We start from the raw sequence: 24,925 nt of genomic DNA, 5'->3' as shown, positions 1-24,925 counted from the left end.
ACCCTTTAGCAAGTTACTAACAATAGGAATGAAAGAGAGGATATTACCACCAATTTTTCATAAATTGAAATAAAGTCTGTTTTATTAGAAAAAAATATAAAGGAATACTATGAACTCTCTGCCAGCAAATTAAATAACTGAGATGAAATGAACGCATTCTCAGAAAAACACAAATTACTAAAATTGGCTCAAGAAGTAGAAACTCTGAACAGACCTGTAACAAGTGAAGAAATTGAGTTAGTAATTAAAATGTTTCCTACAAAGAAAAGCCCAGGTCCAGATGGCTTCACTGATGAATTCTATCAAATATTTTAAAGATTTTATTTATTTATTTATTTGTCAGAGAGAGAAAGAGAGCGCGCGCGCAGGCAGGCAGGCAGGCGGGCAGCAGAGGCAGAGGGAGAAGCAGGCTCCCTGCTGAGCAAGGAGCCCGATGCGGGACTCCATCCCAGGATGCTGGGATCATGACCTGAGCTGAAGGCAGCCGCTTAACCAACCAAGCCACCCAGGCGTCCCTCTATCAAATATTTTAAAAATAAATGAGGACAATATTCTATAAATTCTTCCAGAAAAAAATGGTGGAAGGAACACTTCCAAATTCATTCTTTGAGCCACCTCTAGGCCCAAAGGGATAAGAAAAGGAAATAACTACCAGAACAAAGAAGGAGAGTCAGAGTCTGTTGCCTTACGAGGTGCTCTGTGAGCTTCAGTGGAAGGACACAGCCAACCCAAAATATCTTCCAAGGAGGGAGCCAAGGGAATAAATACTCTGGCCTTATTCTTCTCCCTCCCTCATACCTCCTGCTGAGCTCCTCTTTGGCTAATTTCTTGCACTGAGTGGAGATTAGATATCCAGCACAAAGAGGTAATTCCCTAGCTCTTGCACTCTGGAAGAATTTTGCAGTATCTTTAAGAACTAGAACTGGTGTTTCAGCATTGTTAGATCTTCCTGCTTCTCTCAATGTGCTGACCTGCTTACCAGCACAAGGTTCTGTTGCTTCTGCTTGGTGGATGCTATAACAGCTTCCCGAGCAACCTCAGCAATAGAGAGCAACCCTCTCTTTAAATGGCTGTCTCAGCTTTTGCGGGGCGGGGGGCGGGGGGGAGACAAACAAACAAACAAACAAACAAACCCACCCTGATTAGCCTCTGCAGTCATGTGCCCACACCTGAACCAATCACCGTGCCCAGGACAGTGGGACACTCATGACTGGCCAGCTACAAGCCATATACCCACCTCTGTGAGTCTGAGGTCTGTTAGTAAACTGCACTCTTTCTTCTAAATTCCTTCCTTCTGTCAAGGCTAGCTAGAGTTGGATTCTGCTATTTGGAATCAAAAGAACTTTCATCTAGGCTGAAAGTAACCATGGTCAAAAGCAGGAGAAAGATCCAACATCCAGTCAGCCTTTGGTGTTAGAACTTTCAACCTCAGGATGTCCCAAACACCAAAAAAGGAATCTTTGGAGAAATCAAAACAACTGGGGAAACGGAGGGCTCACAGCTGCTCCACCATGCACCACAAACCGCAATTCCCAGTGCTTCTTTCTTGGCGCCACACTGGCATCCCCGCAACCTGAGATGCTCAAGGAGGAACACAAGGTGGCTGTACTCTGGGAGTCCTAGAGATTAGCTCCCATGGCAACCACCATGATCAACACCCACAGCAAGATGTCATTGCCCAACCACACTGCCCAGTCCGTCTTCAACAGAATCTTCATGAACTTGTGCTTCCTGGGCTTCATGGTATGCACCTACTCCATGAAGTCTAATGACCAGAAGATGGTGGGTGATGTGACCAGGACCCAGGCCTATGCCTCCACCACCAAGTGCCTGAACTTCTAGGCCATGGTCTTGGGCCCCCTTCTGATCATTATGTTCATCAGTATTTCCTTTTTAAAGATTTTATGTAGGGATGCCTGAGTGGCTCAGTCAGTTAGGCATCTGCCTTAGGCTCAGGTCATCCATGACCCCAGGGTTCTGGGATCGAGTCCCATATCCAGCTCCCTGCTCAGCGGGGAACCTGCTTCTCCCTCTGCCTGCTGCTCCCCCTGTTTATGTACTCTCTCTCTCTCTCTCTTTGACAAATAAAATCTTTTAAAAAATAAAAAATAAAGATTTTATTTATTTATGACACAGAGTGAGCGAGCATGAGCAGGGGGTAGGGACAGAGTGAGAAGCAGACTCCCCACTAAGAAGGGAGCCCGACATTTATCATTATTTTTGCCACTGGCTCACTTATAATTTTCTAAGCAATTTCAGAGAACATAAAATATTATGGAAGCTATTAGCAGCTGCCCATGGTCTGAGGCTGTCACTCCTTTCACAGCATTTTATATACACATCTGCAACTGAATTCAATAAAGCATTTGTGGGTGGGGGAAAAAAAGGAACTTCCAATCTCAGCAAAATCACCCCCATTCTTGCTCAAAATCATAATTTTAATGATGGATATTCCCACACTCTCAAAATGGAACAAAATCGTTTTGAACTGTAACATTAGGTATGAAATGTACATTATACTCTAGATGAGAAACCCAAAATATCAACAAAAAAATCCTTACCCAAAGTTCCTTTCTCACCACTCATGATTGAGGCAGAAACTACTTTTTTTTATTATCATTTTTACACACAAAATGTTTACAGGTTTTTATATGGGCCACAATTTCAGTTACCTTTTTTTATCAAGTCCTATCACTCACCTGAAATCTATCTTCCTCTGCATTCTCTGCTTACTTCTTTTCTGATGGAAATTCGGCAGCGGCTTGATAAACACTTCTTAGTGAGCAGGTTCTTCATTAATCAAAGTCTTTTATCTTCCTCTTCTAACTATAAGAGAAAGAGGGAAAAGGGGAGTAAATTATCTGAGCCATATTTCCCAACAGCTACATGCTAGCTCCTAATCTCCTCTTAATTCAACACTAGAAGAACATGGCAAGTCTCTGAAATTTTTTAATGCATTTTTTAAAAAGTTATTTTATAAGAAAGGAAACTGGGAGGAGAAAGGATGACACTCAAAAGGCTATAACTGGCTCATTTTTCTTGTCCCAGTGATGCTCTAAGACTTCCAACTTCCCTTTGTAAGAACACTAGGAGACGCCTAGATTTCCTATTTTTTTGCCTAGATTAATTTTTTTGGTTGTCAATGTTACCTCTAAGAATCTCTGGGCAGTTTTGGTCAATAGTAAATTACTGTGTACAGTTTCCATTTGCATTTGGTGATAATTTCTACCAGTAATTTTCATCATGAACCAAATAAGCAACATAGTTTTTATTTATTTCTTAGTGCAAAGAATAGCAATCTTGTGGGTTGGATAGCAATGTTGTGGGTTGAATCGTGTCCCCCAACCCCGAGTACCTATGAATTGACCTGACTTGGAAATTCTTTGAAGATGTAATTAAGATGAGGTCACACTGGAGTAAAGTGGGCCTTTAATCCAATATGATTGGCATCTTTATAAAAAGAGGAGATGAGGGCCGCCTGGGTGGCTCAGTGGGTTAAGCGGCTGCCTTCTGCTTGGGTCATGCAGTAGGTGAATGCCGTGAAGCCTAGGAAGCACAAGTTCATGAATATTCTGTTGAAGAGGGACTGCGCAATGTGGTTGGGCAACGATGTCTTGCTGCGGGTGTCTTGGGATCAAGACCCACATCAGGATCCCTGCTCAGCAGGGAGTCTGCTTCTACCTCTCATTCTTCCTCTGTGGGCTCTCTCTCTCTCTCTCTCTCAAATAAATAAAATCTTAAAAAAAAAAAAAAAGGAAGAAGAGATGAGACACAGGGACAGATACACACAGAAAGGAGAATGCCATGTGAAGACAGACATACAGGTAAAACAGCATGTGATAATGAAAGCAGAGACTAGAATGATGTGTCCACAAGCCAAGGAACACCAAGGACTGCTGGCAACACCAGAAGCTAAGAGAAACACACAGAACAGATCCTCCTCCAGAGCCTCCAGAAAGAGGATGGCCCTGTTGACATCTTGATGTCAGATTTCTAGTTTCCAGAACTATAAGACAATACATTTCTGTTGTTTATAAGCCACCAAGTGTATACTACTTTGTCAGAGCAGTCTTTGGAAACAAATTCAAGTAGAAAGAAAAAGGAGTAAGTACATGGTGGAAGAAGGCTAATACGGTGGACTTGTCCTATGTGTAATTGTGCGTAACTGTGAGGCATTTATAGTAAGACATTTATTCTAAAAGAATGAAATCACCCTTCATAACTAAGGTCACATATTTCAACGACAATCAGAGAAAGAATTAGCCAGAAAAGAGAGTTAATCCATACAAAATGAATAATCCTTATTGAGATCAAACATTTGTCCTCCTCCTTCTGGTGTCACACTCTAAGTAACAAAGGTCACCATTAGTGACTATTTCGGTAAATAAATTAAAGGATAATTCAAACTGGGATTTTTGATTAAATACTGCTATAATAAATGGGTCAATGTCTTGGATTTATGTCTTGTTATAATGATTCTCTGGAATACCTAGAGTGGGATACGAATGAGAAGCAGGCCCACAGAATCACAGAAGAGCTCAGAACTAGAAGGGACAAAGAATGGCTCCTAGAATTGTAGCCACAGGCCACAGATGAGGGGACTGAATGGAAGTCTACATGGTAAGCATTTGGGGCCCCTGGTCTCCTTCCCAACCCTGCCAGGCAGGGTATCCAGCTCCTTCTCCACACCCTTCTTCCAGAATTCTGGCAGCTTGACTGGTATCTCCGTCAGGAGACTGGAAGTATCTTTGCAGAAGAAGCCAATAACTAAAAGCCTCAAGATTCTCACATCTGTGCCCCATCTCCCTCCTTAAGTGCTGACACTTAAGTATGAATGGATAATCAAGCTCACAAGACATTTAGATGTGACCTCCAGCAAGAAAGAGACCAAAGCAGGGGCACCTGGGTGGCTCAGTGGGTTGAAGCCTCTGCCTTCGGCTCAAGTCATGATCCTAGGGTCCATGGGATCGAGCCCCGCATCAGGCTCTCTGCTTGGTGGGAAGCCTGCTTTTCCCTCTCTCTCTGCCTGCCTCTCTGCCTGCTTGTGATCTCTGTCTGTCAAATAAATAAATAAAATCTTAAAAAAAAAAAAAAAAGACCAAAGCAAACAAAGAAATCTGAGGAAATCCACGACCTGTAATGTACTCCTACCAAGAACTTGAATCTAAATATCATCAGACCTCATCCACAACTAAGTATCAACTTATAAAAAATACAGGGAACAAATAAAAATGGTTCTGCAATCAGCAAAATCGATGATGTAGGAAATGACACAGGACTAATAACCCAGTTCCCTCAACAAATAAACTGCAAAAGAAAGAGGGGGAAACTTACACATTAAAAAAGACACTTAAGATGTAGATCAATCAAAGGCTATGTATGGATCTTGGATCTTCGTTTTAACTAACTACAAACCAACTCTCAAACAAAAAATGCTAAACAATCAGGGAAACTTAAACTTAAAAATTTTTCTAATCTAAAAAATATTTTAGGGTTGCCTGGGTGGCTCAGTGGGTTAAGCCTCTGCCTTTGGCTCAGGTCATGATCCCAGGGTTCTGGGATCTAGCCCACATCGGGCTCTCTGCTCAGCAGGGAGCCTGCTTCCTCCTCTCTCTCTGCCTGCTTCTCTGCCTACTTGTGATCTCTGCCTGTCAAATAAATAAATAAATAGATCTTAAAAAAAAATAAAAATAAAAAAATAAAAATAAAAATATTTTAATGAGTTATTAAAGAATTCCTATTTGGGGGGGTGCGTGGGTGGCTCAGTTGGTTGGGTGTCGGACTCTTGATCTCAGCTCAGGGGATGGGGAGAGGGAGAGAGAATTTTGAGCAGACTCCACACTGAGTTCGTTGCCCAAGACAGGGCTCAATCTCACAACCCTGAGATCAAGACCTGAGCTGGATCAAGATTTGGATACTCACAACTGAGCCAAGAGAACTTAAAACAAATGTATATACAAAAATTTGTATATGGGGGCACCTGGGTGTCTCAGTCATTAAGCATCTGCTTTCAGCTCAGGTCATGATCTCAGGGTCCTGGGATCAAGCCCCGCCATCAGGCTTCCTGCTTGGCCGGAAGCCTGCTCCTCTCTCTCCCACTCGCCCTACTTGTGTTCTGTCTCTCACTCTTTCTCTCCGTCAAATAAATAAAATCTTTTAAAAAAACTTGTATATGGATGTTAACAGCATTATTAATAATAATAATAATTTGGCTATTAATAATAGCCCAAAAAAGTGAAAGCCCAAATGTTCACCAACTCATGGATGAACAAAATATGCACATCCATACAATCCATACAATTAAATATCACACGACCATAAAAAGCAATGCAGTACTATTACATGTTAAAACATGGATGCATACTGGCACATGCTAAGGGAAAGAAGCCAATCACAAAGACCATACAGCATATGATTCCACTTACATGAAATGTCCAGAACAGAAATCTATGGAGTCATAAAGTAAATTCCTGGCTGCCTAGGGCCTGTAAAGACTGAAGGGAAATGGGGAGTGACTCCTAACATTAAGGGTTTCTTTTCAGGGTGAAGAAAATGTTCTAAAATTGATTATGGTGATGGTTGCAAAACTGACTAAAAACCAATGAACACTTTCAATTGGTGAATTGTATTCTATGTGAATTATTTTGCAATAAAACTGTTAAAAGAAGAAAAGGAAGAGATGAAAAAGTAGAAGCAGTAGTTATTAAAGGAAAATGTATCCCAAAAACCAAGGAAGCAAATTGAGGGGAAAAAAATGAACCCAGGCAAAAGCGAATTCAACATAAGGGAATAGCAAAAAGAAGCAAATCCCATGATAGATGAGAAAAGAAGTTTCAGGATTAGAACTGAGAACAGCAGATCTGTCCTCAGATGGCTGGTGGCTCTATGCCACCAGATCATTTTAGAGCAGAGAAGGATCTCCAAGAAAAAGATGAAATGGACAGTTTTGAGAGTAATTTTGCAAAAAAAAAAAAAAATTAGACGGGCATATGAGAAATGCTGTTACATTCAGGAAGAAAATTTAATCTGGGCCTGAATGAATACTAGGCAAATGAGAAAATAATAGAAAAATAGGATGTACAAGAAAGAACAGTTGCTATACTCTGCTTGGTATAGCTGTAAAATGTTATAAACCACTGGCCACTAATTTAAAAATAAATTAATACATAATCACACTGGTGAGAGGATGGAAGGAAAACTGTGAGCTAAGTATTTATCTTCCACGAATAACAGTGGACACTTTATGTGTAAAACTAAAAAATCAGGAAATATCGCCCATAAGGATATTTACTTCCAACTTATAAAGAAGATCAGGAGAAACAGCTGGCATAATGTAAATTATAACTGGGGCATGGGGCTATTTTCTATTATAAGCTTTTAATACTGGCTCTTAAAATCATGTATGGTAACTTGAAAAATTAAAGAAGTTTCTACAGCATTTTGCAGCTGCTAACAATGACTGAGAAATCAACGATCCTAGTAAAGAAAAGCAAGGAAAGACCTAAATTTATATTTTTAAGCCCCCAGTTTCAACTACTTCTTCCAGGAATCCTTCTCTGACACTTTCAAGCCTCATACTTTCATGGCATTTAGGCGGGTACCATGAAATCTAAAACGAATAGATTAAAAAAAAAAACACAAAAAAACAAAAAACCACTTATGGAGAAGATACTACTCTGTGTCAGGTATAGATAGTACTAAGCATTTTTCATTAATAAGCTGCCTTTTAACAACCACCTGAACAGGGGTTCAGACAGACGAAGTATCTAATTGAGGTGATTAGCTAAGTGGTAGGGTTGGGACCGGTATGCAGGTCCCTAACACCATTCGTTCAACAAATATTTACTATGCATCTGCACAGGCTGACCAGAAACCTGAACGGCCACCCATGAGATAAAAACGAAGCATTTATGTCCCTCTGCTGGGGAGGCTTCGCTGTTGTTGCCTTGTTGGCCCTCTGGGTTCAGATGAGGCCCCCGAGATTTGTGCACACTCGCCCCTAGCTGGCAACGCAGGAGAGATCCAGAAACTCCTGATTCGGATCCGCGCACGAGCCTTGCATCGACGCACGCACTGGTACCGCCTGCAGCACCAGAAGCGCGGGAGTAAGCGGTGCCCGGTGGCCCCCGGGCGACTAGACGCTGAAGGGAAGCAGCACCCGGCAAGAAGGACGAAAGCACCGCGCCGGGGTGGAAGGAGAGCTCCGAAAGTTCTCCACACTCTCTTCACACCTCTTCCACTCCCAGATCACAGTCTGTGGGTAGGCAGCTTCGCCTGCACTCCTGGACAAGGAAGCGGAGGCTTGGAGAAAAGAGTCACGGGGTCCAGCTCGAGGGACGTCCGCTCGCCGCTGGACTCCAAACCGAGGAGGCCGAGCCACTCACAGGCTGGAAACAATATACTGGGCCTCATACCTGACAAGCCGAGCACTCCGGCCTCCCGCCTCGCGAAGTCCCAGCGGGAGTAGGCACACGGGCCGCTAGCTCTCTGACCCTCGGGACCCACACCTGCCTCAGCGCTTCCAGCGTCTCTGCGCACAAGTCTCGCGCCGGCCCCGCCCCCGTCTCCACGGCGACTCGGCGAGCGTGTGAGACGCCCCTGCCCTGACTCGAAGTTCGCGCAGCCTCAGTCCGATAGGTGACACGCCCCCCCCCCCCCCCCCCCCCCCCCCCCCCGCCTCCGGCAGCGGAGCGGGGCATGGCTAAACTGAGTTGGCCCCAAAGTCCGCGGATGAACTGGGCAACCCTGAGGAGCGCTCTCGGCCTCCTTGGCCCACTAGCTCCTCTCAGAGCTTAGCTTCCTACAGCCACTCTTAGACAAGAGAAGTAGGAGTCATTTCGAATCGAATTTCCGAGCTACGCCTCGCGCGGCAAGGACTAGGGATGAGGTTCCCGTCTGGAGGCCCATGCAGACGAAGGTCCTCCTTAGCCCCATTTCCAGGCTCACGCGTGAGCCTCTCTGGCTCTTGGTTCTCCATGGTTCCCCGCCAGTGCAAGCGTGGAACATGCGCACGCAGGGACCAGAGAAGCTGTCAATCTGAAGGGCAAGGAAGTTGTCGTTTCGTGTCCCCGAATTTGAATTACCCCAGGCTGGGATCTTCTCTGAACCCTCCCTTTAAAAATGTAGTTAACAAGCACTAATTGTTAGTAAATAGTCGATAAATTTTTTAAAATCTCTGAACATCTTTTAGAAAATAGGGGTAAGGGAAGGTAGGTGAGGCATTTTTATATACTTTTCTCCTGTGCTTTGTGAAACATGTGAAAGCACACAAGACTTCTTGTAAAGGCAAGCGTTATGTACTTAAATGCTTGAAAGATTTTTTATTTTTATTTTTAAAGATTTTATTTACTTATTTGTCAGAGAGTGAGCGAGCGCACACAAGCAGGGGGAAAGGCAGGAAGACGGAGAAGCAGGCTCCCCAAAGAGCAAGGAGCGCAATGTGGGACTGGATCCCAGAACCCTGGGATCATGCCCTGAGCTAAGGCAGACGCTTAACCAACTGAGCCACCCAGGCACCCCGAAAGATTTTTATACAATTTTTATACTACAATTACGAGGTAAAATAATTTGTTGGGTGTCCCAGGATTGAAGTGACACAGGTAGTTTGCATTTTCCATTTTCTACATATGCTAATTTTTGTTTAAAAAAAACAACACACCAGGTGTTTAAAAGGAAAAGTTCCACTTTAGCAGGACACGGGAACCAATCTTTTAGGGATGACTAATTTAGTGAGTTTTAAAGCCCTAATTAGCACTAATATTTACTGTCAAATTAGTCTTATAAGTACTTTATGCTTTCTAGGTGATTTGCTGATGCTTTATTCCTGTCATGTACCTTTACTACCATCAACTTTGACTGATTTGGGAAGGGATGAAAGGCATTTTCATTTGAGTTATAATGCAAATAATTATTCCTGTCAGTAAAGATTAGAACAGTATAGATTAACAACAGCTAGTGCAGCAGCACTTAATGATTTCAGTTGGTTTTGTCTTAAGTACTTCCCATAAATGAAATCAAGCATGTATAGCACCAGAAAGGGTAGAGGCTCTTTGAAGAATGTGTGGTTCTAAAAGTCCCTTAATTTCTTTACAGTCCTTAAACTGAGTACATGATGCCACACACCTGTGAAACTGTTGAAATCTTTTCTTAGAACCAGGGATTACCCTTAGAGCAAGAAAAAATGAATAGGAAAAAAGCCCATTTAGGGAGACACTGACTAGTTGAGGTATAATCCCAACTTTCTGAGAGGAGGCTGCTCTCAGAATTACTAGGTTTCTCATATTTTCATTTGCTTTTCTACTGCTCTTGGACTCCTCAACTGACTGAACTTTTGAGGCCCCTTATGCCAAACTTTGAACGAACAACAAACCTAAACTAAGATCTTAGAAATATTTAGTAAAGAACAAGAGTCAATAATTTCTCTTATTCTCTCAAAGAAGCTTCTCATACTGGTATTTGAAAATTCATTAATTCCAAAATGGGCATTTAGAATTACAAATTATCATTCTTACTGAGAATACTCAAAAGCTACAATGAAACAAGGATTTGCAAGCATCTAAATTTTGCATGACACGGGAGAAAGACATTCATAGATACCCTCCCTTAGTAAATTATTACCTTTATTCTCAGGTGCTAATTTGCATCTCCTTTCACAGGACAAATTGAGTCTCTGAGAGATAAGTGAGTTGAGACCAAGTTTCTACACAACACTAAAGGACAGCTTGGTGGAAGCGTGCATCCCAACAAGAATAGACCTGAGGGCCTGGGAAATTAGCTCCGGGCCAGGCCTCTCTCATGGTAGCTACAATGCCTTGAGCAGATTTTGTGTACTTGAGGTCATTTAAAAATATGTCCACGAATTCTTTGACACTTTTATATAAAAGTAGTCTAAGTCTCCTTCCCTTAGTGACTTCTTTCTTTAATATTTTATTTATTTGACAGAGATCACAAGTAGGTAGAGAGAGAGGAGGAAGCAGGCTCCCCGCAGAGCAGAGAGCCCGATGTGGGGTTTGATCCCAGGACCCTGGGATCATGACCTGAGCCGAAGGCAGAGGCTTTAACCCACTGAGCCACCCAGGCACCCCTCTTTCTTTCTTTTTTTTTTTTTTTAAAGATTTTAGTTACTTGTCAGAGAAAAGGAGAGCACAAGCAGGGGAGCAGCAGGCAGAGGTAGAGGAAGAAGCAGGCTCCCCGCCAAGCAAGGAGCTCAAAGTAGGACTTGATCAGAGGAGCTGGGATCATGACCTGAGCAGAAGGCAGCCGATTAATGAGCCACCCAGGCGTCCCTTAGTGACTTTTTTCTAATAGAATATGGCATGTGGAAGAACACGGACTCCAAGGCTAGGTTGGAAAGGACAATTCAGCAACTGGCTGCTGCAGAATCCTGCCACCATGTTGTGAGAAAAAGCTCAAGCCCCAGAGAGAGCGCATGTACAAACGTTCCAGCCAACAGCTCCAGAAGACCCAGCTGAGAGCCGCCATCAAGCACCAAATATGTAAGTGAGCCATTAAATGACCCTAGGCGCAAGCCTTCTACCCATCTGAATGCAGCAGAAACCAGGTATCCCAGCTAGAAGTGGCCTAAGTGCAAGTTTAGGTGCAAAATACATATTGAGTTAAACCATTGAGTTTTGGGGTGGTTTATCACACAGCAATAGATGACTAATTTCCAGTACAAGCCTGAAAAGTAGGTACTGCTATCCCTTTTTGACAGAGGAGTAAACAGGTCGAGAGAAATGAAATGACTGGCTCAGATTTCACACCAAGTGGCAGAACCAGAATATAAGAGCTTCAAGCAATGGGCCTTCTTCATTACACCTGATAGCGAAAGGATTATACCATTATCCTCAACCTTAGGAAGAACCTGATTCCAAAAGCAGCTTGATTTCTAAAATATTAAGATGAGCATGGTGTGATTACCTACCATGTGCCTCTGAATAGGCCTTACAAGAACAAAAACAAAAACAAAAAACCAGCAGCTTCACGAAGGTTGTATAAGGCTTTTTACCCACCTTATCCTTTTTAATCTTGATAACAGCCCCTGTTATCAAGTTGGATTATCATCTTTCCAATTTTACAGATTAGAAAACCAAGGCTAAGGATAAAGAACTGGCCTAATTTGCCCCAGTCTGTAGGATGTGGCAGAACTGGGTTGCAAATGTTTCCCTCTGCCTCTTGCCCGCAGATAGTTAACATATTAAAAAAAAAAAAATTTTTTTATTCAATATTACAGACAAAAAGAAAAACGTTTTCTTAATTATCTCGGTTGCCAAGACTTACAGGAAGGGAACTCAGCGATCACTCAATGCCCAATCCCTTTATTCTATTAGTGAAGCTCAAAGAAAGCAGGCCCCTTCAAAGAAATGTAGACTTCACTACCCTTTAGCGAAAAAAATGGCGTTTCCCTCTACACCCAGGTATCACTTCACACCAACCCCGGGAGGAAGCACGGGACGGAAACTGGGGCTGAGGATATTCCTGCAGACCGGGCTCACAGGTGATCTTCGTCAAACCTTTACAGATGGTTCATCCCCAGCCCGGCAGTTACTCTCATTTCTCAGAGTAGGGAAAGTATGTTTGCACTGCTGTGCTCTCATTTGCCAGTCTCGCCAATGTGTACTATGCACTTCACATTCGCTGTCTCATTTTCACCCAAATACACTCGTACTTCCCCTTCCCGTGCAGGCTATGGAAAGATTCCGGTTGTGAGCGGGGAAAAAACAACAACAACAACAAAAAACCCTTTCAATGACTTGTCAGTCACTTTTAGCTCAATCAAAAGCAATCGTGGCAAATTTGTTAATGCAACAAAACAGAATCACACACACTTAAAGAAGGGCCATTTTAGAAAGGAGAAGAGAGAAAACTCAAGTCAGGGCTTTGCCCAACATCACACCATTAATGATAAAACCTGAGATTCGAGCCCACAAACGCCAGGCTCAAAAGCCCCCAGGCTCGCCTCAGACTGCCACCGCCGAAGCCCCACGTTTCCCGCCGTCGCGAACCGTGCAAACGCAGCAGTCAACGCGCTTCCCAGGTCGAACCCGGACCAGGACCCCGGACCCAGACTTTGGCTGGTACCACCGCCTTCCAGAGACAGCTGCCAGGCGCGGACCGCAGGCTCCAGCACCGCCCGCCCCGTTCTGCCCCGCCCCGAAGCGCGCGTGGGAACGCTGCGTCCTTCTCAGGGCTGCCCGGGACGACCGCCTGCGCGCACCGGGAAAGGCTTCCGCCGCCGCCGCCCCAGCCCCCTCTCCGCCGCCGCCATCTCCTTCCCGCCTCCGCCTCCCCGCCGCCGGGCGCACGCTGGGGCCGGCGCCCGGGGAGCGCACCGCAATGTGTCTTTTTTCCGCCCGGCACCGCCGCGGTCACCTCACTTCCGGGCGCGCAGCGGCGAAGGCGGTGCTGGGGCCCGGGTGCGCGGAGGGAGTTATTAAGGGGGAGGGGGTCTGGGAGGAGGGGCTGAGGGCTGGGCCGTGGTTACGGCGGCTGAAGAGAGACAGCCCGAACGGGTGGGGGGGCGAGAGCGAAGGCCGCGCGGAGCAGCCCTCGGACCGGCACCGGCGGCAGGGAGGGGAGCGGCGGCCGAGGCGAAAGGCCGCCGAGCGGCGGAGGCACCGAGTAAGGGCCCGGCGGCAGCGGGAGCCGGGGCGCCTCGCGCCCAGGGCCGCAAGGAGGGCAGGGGCGCGGGCGCGCTGCTCCTGGGGTCGCGTGCGTGAGCGCGAGCGCCGGGGTGCGCGCGGGGGGCGGGCAGGGGCGCGAGGCCAGCGGGGCGGCCGGCGGGCAGCAGGCGGGCGGGCTGGCGGGGCCCGAGCCGCCGGGCCGGGGCGGACGGCGGCGGGCCTGCGCCGGCTCCAGCTCGGAGCGGCTGGGCCGGGGGATTCGGCCTCCCCGCTCCCTCCGGCCCGCCTCCCCTCCGTGAGTACAGTCCCCGCCCTTCCTCCGAAGGAGGCCGTGGGCTGAGGCCTGCGCGAGAGGCCGGGGGTTGGGGTCGCGGCCCGGGAAAGCCGAGTTTCCGAGCTGGAGCCGGCATTCGTCCTTTCCTTGCCACCGGCGCCCCTGACATGGCCACAGGTGCCGCGGGCAGGGTGAGGGGCGCTCGGGCTCCAGCCCCTGGCCCCTGGATAACAAGGGGCAGCTGGCGGCGTCCATTGGCAAGTGACAGGCACTACACCACAGTCCGACTTCCCGGATCCCCAGCCCCAACCAGTCTCCTACCTGCCCCCACTCGGGAAACTTCCCCACTACTGTCTGAACGGTCCTCATGGGTGGCAATGACTAATTTTGGTTTCTTTTTGTCTTAAAGCTGTTTAAAGACTGTGCCCTGATTGGGTACCTTCCACTTAGGCTTTCCTTAACCTTTTTGATTCTTAGAGCACTTTACTAGAAGAGATAAAAAACCAGTCATTCTATTTCCAAATGGGTTCTGGTTTTGTTGGGTGAGGCTTTGTTTTTTAAAGGTAGTCATTTTAAGAGATTAAAGAGTTTCGGTGTCTTAAACGGTCAAGACTTCTCAAAATATATTGTTCCCCCTGACAGTTTTGCTGATTGATCTTCCAGGTGCAAAGAATTGTAGACCAAGGAGCCATGGATAGGAGAAGTTTGGGTGAAACAGAAAATGGAGATGCTTTCCTTGACCTGAAGAAGCAACCAGCCTCCAAATCCCCGCATCGCTATACAAAAGTAAGTATTGTTACTAATGAAATAGTGTTTCTTTATAGGTGGGGAGATTAGTAACATTGTGTAGGTATTTCATTAGTGTTATTTAAAGTGGAAGTCTCATTCTGACTATATAGACTAAATATTAACTAGATTTAATAAAGCATTGCTTTGAATTTTTTCTGCAAGTGTGAATATGCAATTTAAACTAGGATTTGCTTCTAATTAGCTTTTGGGTGGAGGAAATATTGGCTCATATGGCATATGAATTTGTGGGTCAGCATATGTTAGCACACATGTTCTGTAAGAACTGTGTGTAACTGGTATGTTACTGACTTATATGCTCTAGAATAAGGATTCCAGTTCTGGCATGCAAATCACTCAAGGTCCTGTACTTACTGAAGTTGTTGCTTCAGTATCTTATGGGCCTCTGGATGTTTCTGAAGGGGTTGACAGGACTCCTTGAGGTGTGAATTCATTTCTCATTCCTTGAAATGTATTGGGCAGAGTACAAAAAATGTGCTTGGGACTTCTGATGGGAAGAGTCATATTCTATTTGGTCTCTTATCTCTATTTCCTAAGTGTGGACCCAATCAGGGGTTCTGATGTGGTTATTGTCCCTGACTTACCAGAATACTGACTGGTTAATATTTGAAGTCAGGCCTTGTTTGTGTACTAGTGCCACTGCTCAGACCTACTTGATAAAGTGTCTAGTGCTATCAGAGCAATATTCATTTTTAGCATTAAAAAAAAAGATGGCATTTTATTCAGATTTGATCTCCACAAATGGAGTTTTTCTCAAACCTGAGAGTACTTGAATAATGTTTCACAACTTAAATTCACTGTCTGAAAGGTTGACAGGTGAATTCTGAATGGAGAAAAGCTTATTAAATGAAGGGGAACTAATTTGAACTGCTTTCATAAGCTTTTGTGATTTTAGTTCTCTTAGCACTTTTTGAATAAAAGTTCTTACTGGTATTCTGCTTGTAGAGTCCACACAGAGAGGCTTTTGTGTCACTTTCACACTGATCAGAGGATGGCATGTATATGTCATCTTTCTTTATAACCATATTTAGCTTAAGTCATTTTGGGGGAAGATAATACTGGTCTTTCTTAGGCTAGAACTTACATGTCTCTAAAGATTAAGAAGCTCAATATTATCCATTTTTTATAATCTAGTCTCAGAATTCTGTCATACTTAGATAAATGTGCCTCAAAGAAATGATTAAGAAAAGGATCTTTTAAATTAATGACAGTGGAGCTTAGATTTAATGGTCTTCTCTACCAGATTTAGTTGGAAGTTGGTTTATTGTCCACTCCATTAGAGAAGATTTAGTTAATGGCAATTTTAGAATCATGTTTAGGCAGTGTTTGGGTGGTGCTTTCATACATACATTTCTTATACTCTAGTAATGTGGTACTTGAGGCAAACTAAGCCTTTCTCTTTGAAGAAAGCTTGAAACAACCCTGTGTTCTGAGAACTATAATAAATGGTCTGTTGCACAACTAGAATAATACTTGAGCCATCCTACTCCTTATCTCCATATTGAGATTAGACTATTGGCATAAAAAAAGGCATTTAGTAATGTTTCTGCTGCTTCAAGTTCATGGGCTAGAAAGTTTAGAAGAGAAGGAAGTTGTCCTCAGTGATTTTTTTAATAAGTTATGTGCTTTGTGAAAACTGGTAAACATAGGATGTTTACTATAAGATCAAAAAAACACATTCACCAGATGAGAGGGCTTCTTAAACTTTGACCTTTCTTAGTTTAGCATCCATTTGTTTTATGAGATAACATTAATAGTCTGTTCAGAATTCTAGGTTTTTTGTTTTTTGTTTTTTTTTTCCTATGAGGGTGGAGTAGTCCAGGAGTTTGGCCTAGTGCTTTTCAGGTAACACCAGAGTCTCCTGTGTGTTGTGGCATTCTTTACTCCAGCTTCCTAAATGTTGATATGTTTGGAGATTATCTATGAACCCTTGTGAAGTGTGAGTTCTGGTTGTTAGATCATGAGTGGGCTTCAAAATCTAGCTTTTTAACCTGCTTGCAGGTGGTGACCATACTGCTGGTCCACTGACCATACTTTGAGTAGCAAGGCTTTAGTCTTCCTTGGAAAACTTGGTATATGGTCTTGATGTTGTCAAGCAACTCAGATGGATAATTACTCTCTAGGTTTCCATTGGTATCTGTTGTGTTTCCATGAATGTCTCAGGAAGTCAAGTTAGAATCACATTAGATACTTTCAGGCCTACCCCTAGACCTTAGTGATGATTAATTGGGATGGTTATAAGTGGATTTATCATAGGCACCTGTTATCCTGAGAGTCTGAGCTCTTAATTTAAAAGCCCACTCAGGTCTGTTTTGCCAGGCCAAGTTGCTAAAACCAAAAATTCTTTCTGGTGATACTTAAATGTGGCATTTATAAAGAGACCGAATTATGTTGAAGGACTTTTGGAGGCTACAGAGTGGGACCTCAGTGCAAAATCATGGATTGAAAGTGTTTTTAGACAGTGGTTCTCAAAGAGTAGTCCCTAAACTAGCATTTAGTACTGCCTAGTAACCAGTTAGAAATACAAAATCTCAGGTCCCATTTCAGTGGTATTAAATCAGATTTTAGGGGTAGGACCCAGACATCCACATGTATTAAGTCTTTCAGGGAATTTTGACTGATTCAAGCTTGAGGACCATCAGTTTAGAAAACAAGATGAGGTGGTCATGTTTATTAATGGAAAAACTTTGGGACCCACCAGCTTACCTTCATCAGAGGTCCTTGTTTTACCAGTTCTTGTGTAGTACCTGCTATTAGTGATACCATTTACTTCTTCAAATACAGAGTAAAAATGCTTTGGACTGTTCCACTATTCAGATCCGTGTTCTTTTTCTTTGAGTGGACAGACTGATTTTAGAGTATACATACTTGGTGCTGTTCCTCCTTTGCTCCTGTATCTTGCCACTGATTACTTATAAAGTATTATCACCTACCAGTTGAGCAGTATATAAAAGCAGGGAGGGACACCTGGGTGGCTCAGAGGATTAAGCCTCTGCCTTTGGCTCAGGTCATAATCTCAGGGTCCTGGGATGGAGCCCTGCATTGGGCTCTCTGCTCAGCGGAGAGCCTGTTTCCACCACCACCCTCTGCCTACCTCTCTGCCTACTTGTGATCTCTGTGTGTCAAATAAATAAAATCTTTAAATAAATAAAAAGCAGGGAATACCCATAACCTTCAGCTTGATACTGAGCAGTGTTAATCATCTACCTTAAATCTACCGGCTAAAAAGTAGGCATTGGATTATCTGAGCTTAGTTTCTTGTGTTGCTTTGATTAGTTATAAATTGGCACCATTTTGATCAGTGTCTATAGGGCTCTTCAAAGGAGTCCACCCTAATTTGCAGCTGATGGGCAGTTAGTTGCAGTGATACAGCCATGTTTATGTCTTTGCTTTATTTTTTTTTATTTATTTGAGAGAGAGAGCATGAGTCGGGGGAGGGGCAGAGGAAGAGGGAGAAGCACTCTCCCCACTGAGCGGGGAGCCCGTGGAGCTTGATCCCAGGACCCTGAGATCATGACCTGAGCTGAGCCACCCAGGCGCCCCTGTGTCTTTGCTTTAAAACCATTTAAAAAACCATTTAAAAAAATAGACAAGCACCTAAAGTGGACTGATTTGAATCCTTCTAGCCTTCTTGGAGAGAATCAGTTGCAAGACTGGAGTCCATCCTCTGAGAGAAGAGGAAGTAGGATTTAAATCTTGGGTTGAAGTCAGTAGTCAGATGGTCAAGTTTAACTCTACAAGAGATCTCATTTGGTAACTTCATAGATATTTTCCAAAAACTGAGTTGAGAAGTAACCTCTGACAGGTGGCATTTCAGGAACATGTTTTGCTACAAACTTCTTAAGCTAATATAAAAATAAGGATGTCTTTTGGGAAGGCAAAATTATGGTATGAGAAATTATTATACAATCTTAAAGTTTCAGCTGTTCAGAAAATCTAGCTAACTGGAAGTTCTTAGGGCGTGTCAGCTGGCAACACCACCAACACTGTCTTCTGATTATTCTTTCGTACCGGTTCTCGTTCTTTGAATAGTCATCTTGGAAAAGTTGGAATTCGGGGCTGTTGCCCATGAGTATCCTCTCCTATTTGCTTATGGTGGGAACTTCTAGCTAGATAAAGAACGGGTCATTTAACATAGAAATTTGTGGCTAGGGCCTTTGATTCAGGAAAAGGTGCTATGAATGGAGGCAGGCTTAAGGGAATCCTGCCTAAGGATGAGGCAGTTTGATTCAGAGTTCCCAGTAGTCCACTGAGCAGGGACAAACCCGACACTGAGTGACAGTTGCTGGGAAGTGTCATGCCTCTTCCCTTGTCCTCTCAAGAGGAGCAACGAGGAGAGAAGGATTGGGGGGTTGAGCCCTAATGCCTGGTTTAGGATCCCTTGCTTTACCACTTACTTACCCTGTGCGGTCTTCAGCTATATACTTAGCTTCTCTGATTCTCATCCTTTTCCTCCATAAAATGTGGGTGGAATACTGTCTACTTCATAGGATTTTTATGGGGAATAAATGAGAAAAATGCATGTCAAGTGCTTAGAAAAGTGGCTGGCACACAGAAAGTATGAAAACTGTTTATGATGTACTGACAGGCATACTCAAGGTACCTTCTTTAGATCCCAACTTTAGATCAAGATGCTTATTTTTTAAATGTCACAGTAACCATTTCCATTTTAATATGAAACCGGAAAGTCCTGTTGAATACATAATGCCACCACCCTGAAAATGATTTTAAGTTTCCTTCTAGTCTTTACCTACTTAAAGTTTTACATTGTTTTAATCAGTTGTATGAACACTTTTAGAAACCAAAGTTTATTTTTATTGTGTTGGCCAGATCAACAGAGAAAACAGACTTTTCTGGGTTTTTTTCCCCCATACCCTTAGTTTCCCCCCATTTCCTTAGTTTCAGATCTTTCAGTAGAAGAAAGTCTTTGCATCACATCAGCCACCATTAGATGCTTAGATGAATCCAGGTGGGGAGTCCTGCTTAACAGCTCTGCAGGACTGTTGAAATCCTGACCTGCCTGTAAGAACTGTTGTAAATGATGCCTCCAGCAACAAACTTCTTAAGTGGTGAATGGTGGAATGTATCCCATGTACCCCCTATGTTGTTAGTTCACCGTTGCATTGGCTGTCATCTTTGGGTACCCTTACCCTGTTGTGATCTATTTTTAACAGCTTTCTAATCCTTTCAGAAAAGTCATCTGACTTGGCAGAATGAATATCTGGTCAGTCAGCAACTGTCTAAGAGCTTGATGACCAACCCCAATGCTAGTGGGTGTGTGGAGAGGGTGGGGACTGGGACAGGAGGTCAAAGGCGGATGACCCAACCCAAATACTGCTCTGGGGACATTTGCCTTCTTTAGGAAGAGCCAGGCACACACACAGGTAAGGTACTGGGTCACTTCTAGAGTCTTTTGACCACTAACAATGAAATAAAACTCTGGGTTTTTTTACAAAATACATATGTTAGTTTTTTAAAAGTTGTGTTTTTTACTCTTAAGAATTAAATTTAGCTTACAAAGGTAAAGAATATTTCCTTTTCATCTTATGTAAGGGACTTCTGTGAAATTTGTAATGTCAGAATGTCATCAAAATGCATAGCTGCTTCTACATGGGATTTCTGCAACAAGAAACTGGATGTGGGTTTTAACCACTGTTGTTTTGGGCTTATATTCACATTCTTTTGCTTTCTCCTTCAAAACTGATCACCATAAGTGTGTATCCATATTAGTAATTCCCAAATAGATTGTTTTGGGAAGCTTGACAAATTTTCTTTGAGGAAGGCTGCTAAAACTAAGAAAATGTGTTTGTACTATTTTGGCTGTATGGCTCTTGGGCCATTAGTGGCTTATTTCTTGCTTAGTCAGGTTTTAAAACCTGTGCAAAAATGTTTTCAGGTATTAACTCTTCCTGTCCAGATGGTGATTGTAGTGAATTTGTTTATAATTAGTAAGTTCCTGTGGGTTCTTAGGACTCTGCAAAAGGGTACTCTATTTCCTCCTGTAATAATCATACGGAGAGAGTATTCCCAGCTTAGAGTAGGCACTTTCCAAGTATTTTGCCTTTAGCCAAAGTTGAAGATTTTCTTTGAAAATACCCCAAAAGGGTGCCTTTTCAGGAATATTATTCTTAAGGGCCCTTGATGAGATGGCAAGTTCAAGAACACTTCTCTTGAGAGACTGAAGAGCCATGGGGCCAGGGCCAGGAGTCATCTGCATATGGCTAGATACTAAGCCTGGCACACAGGAAATGTTTTCTGGACAGCTATGAAGAGAGCAATTTTTGTATTGACTTAGCTCATGGTTTCTCCCCTCCCCACTTATGTGGGGGACCTTGTAGGCTGGAATACTATCTTTTGCAACTTAAAAGACATTGGTGGAAGGTAACAGATTTAACTCTTTAAACCCCATGAAGAGGGCCTCTCGTTGTCCCTAAACATCCAGGTGGACTTTGGACCACATTTTCAGAAACCTCCGTTTAAAGTGCTACTTCTTAACTTCTTTGGGGTCCATTGGAGATCTTTTGAAGGTAATACTCAGTGCAGGAATCGCAGAAATGCACGGTTTTGCATATGGTTTCCTTGGAGCCATGAAATTGGTTTAAGAAGCCCTGCTTTCAAGAACAGTATAATTTTACTAGATGTTTGAAGTTATGGCCAGCAACTTTTACTATCCAAGAACCGTTGTTTTGATTTCCCAGTTAACAACCTACTACCAAAGAAAATAGCTCTTCATCCTCTCTAGACAGGTGAGCTATGTCTTAGCTGCTTGGTCAGCAGCCCCGTTTTGTATGGCTGACATAGTTAATGCCAGTGTAATAACTGGCTATTTGCTCTGCCTGTGCTCTTGGAGCCCCATCAGGTTGTGTAGTCGGTTACCAGAGTGTCTATTCACACCTCATATAAGCCAGGCATAGTAAAGTCAACTGGAATAATATGGGAGGGAAAGTTAAAACATTTTTACCAACCTGAGCAACTCTCGTATCTGAGGGTTGTTGGCATTTATCAGTCTGTGATTAGGGCAGTAAGTCTGTAAGAAAAGAAATTAAAGTATTAATCTCTGGTAACAACACCTTAGTTTGATTTATTAAAAATATTTTTATTGAGATATAATTCATCCCTTTAAAAGTGTACCATTCAGTGGTTTTCAGTAAATTCACTAAGTTGTATAACCATCACTGTTACCTAATTCTTGAATATTTTCATCACCCCATACAGAAACTCTGTACCCATTAGTAGTCTCTCCATTATCCTCTTTCCCCAGTCCTGGCAAGCATTAATCTACTCTTTGACTCCATGGATTTACCTATTCTAGACATTGGATGTAAACAGAATCATACTGTATGTGGCTTTTTTGGTCTGGCTTCTTTTAATCTTTTCAAGGTCTGTTTTATAGCAAGTTTCAATACTTTATTCCTTTTTGTTGCCAAATAAAAATGGATTCATTGTATGGGCTTACCACATTTTGTCTGTTCATCAGTTGGTGGGCATATGGGGTTGTGTCCATTTTTTTGCTTTTGTGGATAATGCTGCTCTGAGCATTTGTGTACAAGTTTTTGTGTGGATATAATCTTTTCAGTTCCTTTTGATAAATACCTGGGCATGGAATTGCTGGGTCATAGAGTAAACGTGCTTAACTTTTTGAGAAACTGCCACTGTTTTTCCACAGCAGCTGTACCGTTTTACATTCCCATCAGCAATGCACGAGGGTTTCAGTTTCTCCACGTCCTTGCCACTGTTTATTTTCCCTTTTTTAATAGCCATCCTAGTACGTGTGAAGTGGCATCTCACTGTGGTTTTGACTTGCATTTCCTTAATGACTAATGATTTTGAGCATTCTTTATGTGCTTGTTGGCCATTTGTGTATCTTCTTTGGAGAAAAATCTCTTGAAATCTTTTACCTATTTGTAAGTTGGGTCATTGGGTGTCTTTTTGTTGTTGAATTATACACATTCTCTCCATATTCTGGACACTAGACCCTTACCAGATGCATGAGTTATAAATATTTTTTCTTGTTCTGTGGATTGCCTTTTCACTTTGGTAGTCATTTGAAGCTCAAAAGTTCCTAAACTTAAAGTCCAGCATACCTGCTTTTTTCCTTTGGTTGTTTATGCTTTTTCCATGTCCCAGCTAAGAAACATTGCTTAATCTGTGGTCATGAACTTTTTACACCTGCATTTTCTTCTTAAGAGTTTTATAGTTACAACTCTTATGTCTAGGTCTTTGATACGTTTTGAGTTATTTTTGTATATGGTATGAAGTAGAAGTAAATTTTATTTTTTAGAATAGTGTGAGATTCGTAGAAAAATTGGGATCATAGAGTTCTCCCTGTTAATATGTTAGTATGGTATATTTGTTACAATTAGCAATGTTAATACATTGTTATTAATTAAAATCCATACTTTATTCATCTGTCCTTCCTTTCTTTATCTAATGTCCTTTTTCTGTTCCAGAATCCCATTTGGGATTCTACATTAATTAGAATCATCATATTTCCTTAATCTCCCCATTTCCCTTTTTGTAAGATTGTTACCCTGGTGAAAACATTTTTTTGATCCCCACAAATAGAACTTTTGGTCTTCCTGCATGTTTTGTGGGTATGTTAAAATGTTAATCTCTTCCAGATGACTCCTAAATAAATAAGTAAAATCATTAGATTCAGCCAACAGGTGTGGTAGTGATAGAAAATCACCTGGGCTCCCTATTATCTTTGGCAGTTAAAAGTTTCAAATAAAGTCTTATTACATAGAAACTTTAGTATATTGAGAGTATACATATTTAAGTATAAGATATGTTTCTCTTGGTTTAATAGTGTACTAGGGTTCTTAATTTAATGTTTGGATTTGAGGGTGGTAAAGAAATATGAAATAATCTGTGGGTTTCTTCTAATAGCAGACAATTGCTTTGCAGCATTTTTTTCCTGTAGTATAAGTATTTCCTATATTATAAGGTCCTTCCTGTTTCTACTGGAATATTTTTAAGCCTTCCTGTCCTCAGGATTTCTGTACTGTGATGTTTACTATCATCATAACTACTGTTGGTCCAGCCACCCTTCACCCACCACTGAATGCACCCTGCATCACTGACACAGTGTCCTAATGATCTCCCTGGACTCCAGTCTTTACTGGTGATTTCTGGGTTGTAAGTCATTGCTTTGACAGTTTTTTTTCAGAATTTTGGGCAGTTTTTAGATAATTTGGAATTTTGTTTATCTCAGACTTCTAGGTTTTTCTAGGTACTTTTTCCCAATTAAAAAGACATTAATAAATCCTAAGAAGATGCAAATGATAGGGGTGCCTGGGTGGCTCAGTCAGTTAAGTGTTTGCCTTTGATTCAGATCATGATCCCAGCATTCTGGGATCATCTGCTCAGTGGGGGCCTTGCTTCTCCCTCTCCCTCCCGTTCCACCTGCTTGTGCTCTTGCACACTCTTGCTCGTTCACTCTCTCTATCAAAGAGACAGATGATCAAATGATTGATACGCTGGTTTTAAAACCAAAATGTCATCTGGTCCTAGGGCATTTTGCTATCATGAAGAAAATATTTAGATGATTCAAGTGTCTAAAGACACTGAGTGAACTCACGGCATGCTCGTGTGCAATGATTCCTTATAGGCCGAGAGAGTAAATCTATTCCTCCATGTTTACCCCAGGACATGGGAAGCAGTGATCAGAGAAGCAGCAGGCATTCTATTATGAGGCCTGAGATGGGGGTATTACTGAGGTCATGCACAGTAGTATGTATATAGTTTTATGCAAGGCAGTTGTAGCATTTTATGCAGTGAAAGGTTGGGAATTGCCTTTCTTACTTTGTTAAGAAAATGTTGGAATGTAAATAACAAGAAGGCAATGGTTTTTTGTGTCTCTGCATGTGTACAAGCAGATGTGTGTATGTTAACGCATATGTGCATGGTATACGTGTGCATGTGTAATTGCACTTACTACCTAGCTCTGGCGAAAGGACTGAGAAGCTGGTGAGGATATCTAATTCCCAGACCTTGGGTTCTGATACCATTTCTCACTTAAAGGAACTCAGATTTCTCTGAGTTAGGTGACGGACACAAGGGCTAGGATGGGTACAAGATAAAACAAAGTGAGGAAGTGCTTTTTAAAAAATGATGGGGCATGTCAGAAGATATAGGAACCAGCTTGAGGAGGCTCCCAAAAAGCCCCAAATAATTAAGGACATGAATGAATTCTAAACCATTGGGAAAACTAGGAATCTAT

General features: G+C 42.7%; 2 protein-coding genes across 8 annotated transcripts in view; one reads left to right on the top strand and one right to left on the bottom strand.

The window, feature by feature from the left end:
• Positions 1-2,826, bottom strand: part of SFI1 (SFI1 centrin binding protein) — an 89,711-nt gene extending 86,885 nt beyond the window's left edge. Inside the window, 1 exon segment of the mRNA XM_032883184.1 lies at positions 2,700-2,826. Coding sequence (XP_032739075.1) covers positions 2,700-2,722 — 23 coding nt within the window. The 5' untranslated portion in view covers positions 2,723-2,826.
• A 10,572-nt stretch (positions 2,827-13,398) lies between these two features.
• Positions 13,399-24,925, top strand: part of EIF4ENIF1 (eukaryotic translation initiation factor 4E nuclear import factor 1) — a 43,605-nt gene continuing 32,078 nt past the window's right edge. For 3 of the 7 annotated variants that reach the window (XM_032883190.1, XM_032883189.1, XM_032883185.1), the window contains exons 1-2: positions 13,492-13,620; positions 14,560-14,682. In XM_032883190.1, coding sequence (XP_032739081.1) covers positions 14,587-14,682 — 96 coding nt within the window. In that variant the 5' untranslated portion in view covers positions 13,492-13,620; positions 14,560-14,586. Of the gene's footprint in view, positions 13,416-13,490; positions 13,621-13,791; positions 13,918-14,559; positions 14,683-24,925 lie in introns of those variants that run through there. The other 4 variants (XM_032883187.1, XM_032883192.1, XM_032883188.1 and 1 more) reach the window with 4 other exon arrangements.

This window comes from Lontra canadensis, unplaced genomic scaffold (genome assembly GCF_010015895.1).
Source record: "Lontra canadensis isolate GAN:19392208 unplaced genomic scaffold, GSC_riverotter_1.0 scaffold87, whole genome shotgun sequence".
In the NCBI taxonomy this organism is placed as follows: Eukaryota; Metazoa; Chordata; class Mammalia; order Carnivora; family Mustelidae; genus Lontra; species Lontra canadensis.
The sequence above is the reverse complement of the archived record's forward strand: the minus strand, read 5'-3'. Positions and strand labels throughout refer to the sequence as shown.